This window comes from Formica exsecta, unplaced genomic scaffold, assembly GCF_003651465.1.
Source record: "Formica exsecta isolate Colony F162 unplaced genomic scaffold, ASM365146v1 scaffold425, whole genome shotgun sequence".
Lineage (NCBI taxonomy): Eukaryota > Metazoa > Arthropoda > Insecta > Hymenoptera > Formicidae > Formica > Formica exsecta.
Window position 1 is genome coordinate 436461 of NW_021851492.1, and position 6345 is coordinate 442805.

Below are 6345 nucleotides of genomic sequence, written 5' to 3' on the forward strand. Positions count from 1 at the left end.
GGAAAGAGAGAGAGAGAGAGAGAGAGATTCAAAGGCAGAAGCTATTAACATCGTGACTTTTCTTTCGTTCAACAGCCAGAACTCATTACCACATCGTATAAGAGTTCCGACAGTTTTCGAGGTAAAGTTGGATTAGAGGTTGGCAGCTCGTTAGCCGACCTTATCGATCCCTTCTCTTGGATACCATTGCGCATGGCGTATTAATTAAAAAATGAAAATCCAGGAGGCCCCTCCTCGTTCAACATACGATCTGTAATACCCCACCGTGCAAGTTTCGTTCACATTCTCGCTCGCTCTTTCTCCCTCTTTTTTTTCTCCTTCCTTCAGAAACGGCCGCGAAGTTATAAATTGCACTGGATCGCTTATCGATTTTCAATTTACTCCTCGGTATCAATAATTCAATGAGCCCCGGAGTACTACTTAAATGAACCTAGTGAAGTCTCAATGGGCCAGCCACGGTTTATCTTTTCATATCTATTTTATAGTCGAGAGCGTTGAATTATATCTCGCTGCGAAAAACGTTGTAAATCTGATCGATAGAATATTCCGAATGGATAGCTAAGTCGAGTGCGCGTTCTAGAAATGGCTACAAATATATCGCCTTCAAATTAACTGTCGACAGACGTGAGAAGCAACATGCGCAATCTTACCAAATCATTATCGAAATGGCTCCAATCAAACGCGAACGAGGGAAACTCGCATGGCATTCGAGTTACAAACAAATGTGTGTTACGGACAGGTGAGGGTGACATCTTGCAATCACTCTGGTCTGCCAATTTATCGAAAGAAAGACTAATGGTTGTCGGAGAATAACGTGTTTCGTTGGATGAAGCCTCCGGCGAGATATAAAGAAAAAGAGAGAGAGAGAGAGAAAAGGCAGTGACAGATACCAGCGTCGGAATCGATTGATCTGGAACGAAATAAAATATGCTCGCGAGAGCACACGGCCGTAATTACGAGCGTCGAAGAAAAATACAGCGCGCCATTACCGGAGGGTTAAGTGAACCTGCCGCGATCGGGTTATACGGAGATGAGAAAAAGAGAAGGACGACGCGATACGGAAGAAGGAGGTCAGCAGTAGAATATAGCAGGGAGGAAGGAAGATAAGGAGAAAAGGAAGGTAGATAGACAGAGAAAAGGAAGCAGGGCAAGGTAAAGCCGGAGGAGAAGTATTACTCAGATAACTGAAACGTGGAACGAATGAACGAAGAGAACCTTGAAACGGTCGGTAGGAAACGAATCGTAGGAGGTGGCCAGAGGAGAATCACGGGGAGAAGTTATTCTCGCGGGGACCAAGGGTGGAAAACCAAGTACAGCTTGCGTGTTCGGCCGCAAGTTCGCCTTGGTTTCCGGTTGCTCGCATGCTACGAGTCCACTTGTATTAGACTCGCCGTACGAACGCACGCCCGCCCGCGGTTTGGACATAGTTCAGTCAGCAGCACACGACCGCACGTTGAGCACACACACGATCAAACACACAAAAGCCGTTTCGGACAGAATTCACCCCTCAACGCGGAAGCTAATCGCCGGTTGAATTAATTCCAGAACTGAGAATGGCTTCTGTGTGCCGACACACCGACGGTTACTATCTGAAAGTAGAAAGATATCGGACAATCGAGTGCGACTAATGGTTGCCGGAAATCCTAGACAGCGCGGCGTACTTGCAAACGCGATTTCGATTGTGGTTTAGCGCGAATACGAGTGGATAAAAGGTTCCGGGTACGAGGTCGTGCGTTTTGCTAAATTCATGTGATCCGACCGACCCTTGGGGTTCGAGGTGAATTCTGATATGGTTAGGGAAACTACCATAGACCAGATAAAATCGGTCGTTACAACTTTCACGAGAAAGCATATAAAAGCCATTACACAGGCTAGATAATTTCTATTATTACGAGAGTAGTGTTAAAGAGATAAAAGTTGCTTTGAGATATTGTTGAATAGTGACTATTTTATCCTATTATTACTGAATAGTGACTCTATTTTATCTTATTTAAAATTAAAAGAAAAAAATACATATACGTACATTTTTTTATCTTACGTATTATACATATTATTTTTTACATAAAAATATAGTATATCTATACAAGTATATCTATACAGTATATCTATACTTTCTTTTGCAACAAACACGCTTCAAAAAAGCTATTCAAAGAAAAAAAATACATCTCTCTTCCTTAATTATTACATACAATACCTTGTTCGCGCGACAGATCCAGCTTCGCGTTTCAATTAAAAACCCCTCCGATACGTTATTCAACGAGTGAGCTCCATCCGAACGGCAACCAGAAATCAATGAAAAATTTTCAGGTTTAATTTCGAGGAAAATGGCGAAAAATACCGTGTTCGCAACGTGCGCCGAATCAAAGTACTTTTTTTATGACTCGATGCGAGGGGTAGTTAAGTTAAATAATGAATGAGAATTAAGCTAGCTGGGCCGATCTGCTGGGGGTACCGAGTTGCTTTGATGTCTGGCAGCAGCCGCCGATTATGGAATCAATTATTGCGCAGTGCTCTCTCTTTCATCCGCTATCTTTCTCGATCCGCTCTCGCACTCGCGGCTTCGCAGGCTTTCGTCCGCTGCCGCTTTTATATTTCGCTCTCTTTATCTTCCCTCTATTCCGCGCGTTTTCTCTCCCCTTTGCGTTCGCTTTACCTCTGTCTCGCTTCGTGACGAACACAGAGAGAAAAAGATTTATTCGGTATAGGATGAAATTACTCGGACAGTCACGGAGAACCGATTCCGCGAAAGGTCAGCAAAGTCTAGATCCACCCGCGTACATAAGGATATCGCTATTATCGTCCTATAATCTACGTCAATTACCTCTGACGACGGGTAGTATCGCGGAAATAGGACCTTAACTGTCAGTACGTGCTTGTTTCTCCCAGTTAACACACACACGCACGCTTAAATTTAATCTTAATGACAAACTGCGACTTTGATAGAAATTTCATGACATACACCAAGATAATTATATTTTACCACGGAAAAAAATATTGTGCTATTTGTGAAATAAACTTGCTTTTTTCATTATACTTAAATTTTTTTATAAATTGTGTGCACTTTATATGTTTGTATTATCGTTGTAGCATATTTCTATTTTGTGATGGATTATAAAACGTAATGTGAATAAATTGCAAAAAATACAATTCGCTAACTTTATAAAAATGATTGCTAAAAGACTTGGCATTAAATATTGAGAATTTTGCAACGTATGATGAAAAAACTTAATTTATTATAAAAGTCAAATATTATAAGTGTGTTTTAACACATAAATCAACATAGATGCGAACATTTCTTTCTTATATCCTAGAGAATCTGTAATGGAACTTCATAAATAGTTTAATACATATACTACTTAAACATATATATATATGTACATATGTATTGCAAAAAGAGACTTACGATCTTTGCAATCGCGCATTGTCTTTTATCAGAAAAAAAAAATCTAAAGTTAATTAAAGGATTAAAATAAGAAAATAATAATATTTATTTACACTGGCTCTTATTTTTCTTGCTCTCTTTGATGGAAATTACGTAACGCTGCGCCACGTTGAATGGTGGCGAGTAGCCAGTCGCATAATTGACATCCTCGAAGAGAACTTCGTATTCTTCCGTGGCGGTGGTCGGTAGCTGCTTCACGATCGCTTTGTAAAAGCAAGTAGTTTGCGGATATAACGCCATCACCGTGGCATTTTTCGGGAACAGGGCATGGGGATCGGTCTCGGGATTCGCCCTCATCAACGGCAACGGCACCACTCGTCTCCGCGATAATGTATGACGTGGTTTCTGCTCTTCATCGATATCGTCGACCTCGTACTTGTTCGCCGCGGGAATAAATTGCACGACTTCGGCCAGTATCCAATTCTCCCCTTCCTCGTTGCCTTTCACCAGAGCGGCCACCATGTCACCCATCTTCGCGATATATGTCTGCTCGGCTGGTATCGCACCGCACAACGGTGGCACCTTGGCATCTGGCGTTTTTCCTACATAGAGAGGTAGAGTCTGCGCGGTGCTCAACAACATCTTCATCAGTGCTCCGCGTCTGATGGTCTCCTTGTTGCCGGCCTTACGCGCCTGTATGCGTCGTTCGTTTCGTATGGTGCGTATCTCGTTTATCTTACTGAGGGCCTTGCGTAGGATCTCCTCTTCCTGTTGAGCGTCAGTCATCGCGGCATTATACAAGTTCTTCAGTTTCTGTTGGTAGTAAGGGGAGACCTTGTCATCAGGTGTGACCTTATCGTGGGTCTTCATGATGTTGTTCAGGTTGTGCTCCGAGCGGATGCGTTGAGTTTCTATATCGTGCACGAGATTATAAATGTTCTTCAGACGCTCCTGTATCTGACTCGCTGCCGCATTTGCCGTGAATGGCATTATGAAGAATGTGAGATTTACAAGTAACCGTGTATTAATTTCAATAGATAATAATCGAAAAAGTAGTCGATTATGCTTTCAATCACGTTCCTGCAACAAAAATATATAAAATATATGTTTTTAGGCAACTCAACACAGTACTTCCTTATATAATTATTTATACATATAATTATATAAATATATAATTGTACAGTCTCTAATGCGTAAAAAATCAGAGTATTAATTTTAAATATCGCGTTAAACATATGCTATTAATATTTGTCAGACTTAGCAATACTATATACATCTTTAAAAAAAAATAATTATTTGAAAAATATCGCGCGGGCTTAAACTTATACGGCATTATATTTTTTAATTTAATGTTCAATACTTTACAAGAGTTTATTATCTCATGATATAATTAAGATCCCAACATTTTCTACGAGAACTTTCTTATGTCGCTTTGCTTGACACTAATACAGAGTGTGCGGTTATCCATTCAATTCCGGAACTCATTCTACTACATAATTCGATGAGTACTATGGGTTGTACGAATACCACGTGCGACAACAGCGCTTATCTCAAAATGGCCGACATTCGACGCAGCATGAATGGATCAATATACTCACCCGCTTGTGAATTGATGTATCCGACTGGACAAATTCTCGATATACCTCGCCCGAAAGCGAGGTTTCGATCGAATGTTCTAGAACACTGCCGTATATACGTCACTCTGGTGCGCGTTGCGTGCGACACTGAAAACTCTGAGATGTTACGCGCTCGATCGTACGCACGCATCTGCGCCACACTGCTTCCCCCACTATCTTTCGATTGAAGTAGACCGTCGCAGTCTCCTACTAAGGTGATGCTGCCACCTCGCAACGAACTCGGAAAATAATCTGGTGATAGCGCTGGTGATAGTGTTGTCTGCTGCAGCGCTGAGTCACTAGTATCCGATAAAAGCTTATTTATTCATTAAATGTGTATGAAAATATATTTAAATATAAATATTTCTTACTTTAAACGATTGATGTGAAAGATGAAATATAAAGTTAAAAATTAAATGACAAGTTAGCAATATTCAAGCAATTAATAAAGATCAATTTTTTAAATCAATAATTATATGATAAACAAATATCTGGTTATACAAAATTAATTTATTAGTAGAATCTACAATTTATTTAAGTATTGGATATATTAATCGTATAAAAAAAAAACATAAAACATTTTAAGACCTATACATTTACAAGAATGAGATTACAGTAAAGTATGTATTAAACGTCAAATGAAGCTTTTTTTGTCATAATTTTTCTGCTTTGATTTTTATTTAATATAGGAATATTGTTAAATAAATGCTTTAAGAAAACACATTTCTTCGAAATATCGGATATTAGCAAATTTTGTATACAGTGTATTCTCTAAATTTTTTTTTCAACGCTGAAATATCAAAGTAAATAAGAAGAAAGTTAATAAGAAAATATTTCTTATATAATAGAGTTTAATTTATGATTTAATGTTGAATACTTAATATATATTTTATATTACACAGTGAATAGATAATTTTTTTTTTGTATTTTTCTCAATATTTTTTATAATGACTTATATCACATTAATGCTATTACTCTATTTGAATAGTATTCAAGATGTTTCATTAAATTTTTCATCAAACACTCTATTACTTGTGAAATATGTGCATCAATGATAAAGTTGTTTAGATATGTGAAAAATGGCCATATGTCGATAATTTTTCTTAGAGAAAACTCGTTCCTAGATCCAATCATACATCGTATCGCATAAACGGGCTGACTGCGACACTAAGCGAAGGTATACATTGAATGTGGCGTGTATCATCGCTAACAGCCAACAGGTTAACCGCGCTAACAGCGTCGATAGCGCCGCAGAATGCCATAACTCATTCACGCCGAGCCAGCGCTTGGGAAAACTGAATCTCTAATCTCTTGATTAAATTCATCCTTCCGCGGCGATTTCGTATT

At 39.0% G+C, this 6345-nt stretch overlaps 1 protein-coding gene across 1 annotated transcript; it reads right to left on the reverse strand.

Annotated features, from left to right (window-relative positions):
* Positions 1-3204: 3204 nt before the first annotated feature.
* Positions 3205-5177, reverse strand: LOC115240368 (SAGA-associated factor 29). The gene is made up of 2 exons (XM_029815487.1): positions 4981-5177; positions 3205-4462 (listed from the first exon to the last, which is right to left on the reverse strand). The coding sequence occupies exon 2, from the start codon at positions 4370-4372 to the stop codon at positions 3488-3490; it is 885 nt and encodes a 294-aa protein (XP_029671347.1). The 5' UTR covers positions 4373-4462; positions 4981-5177; the 3' UTR covers positions 3205-3487.
* Positions 5178-6345: the final 1168 nt, after the last annotated feature.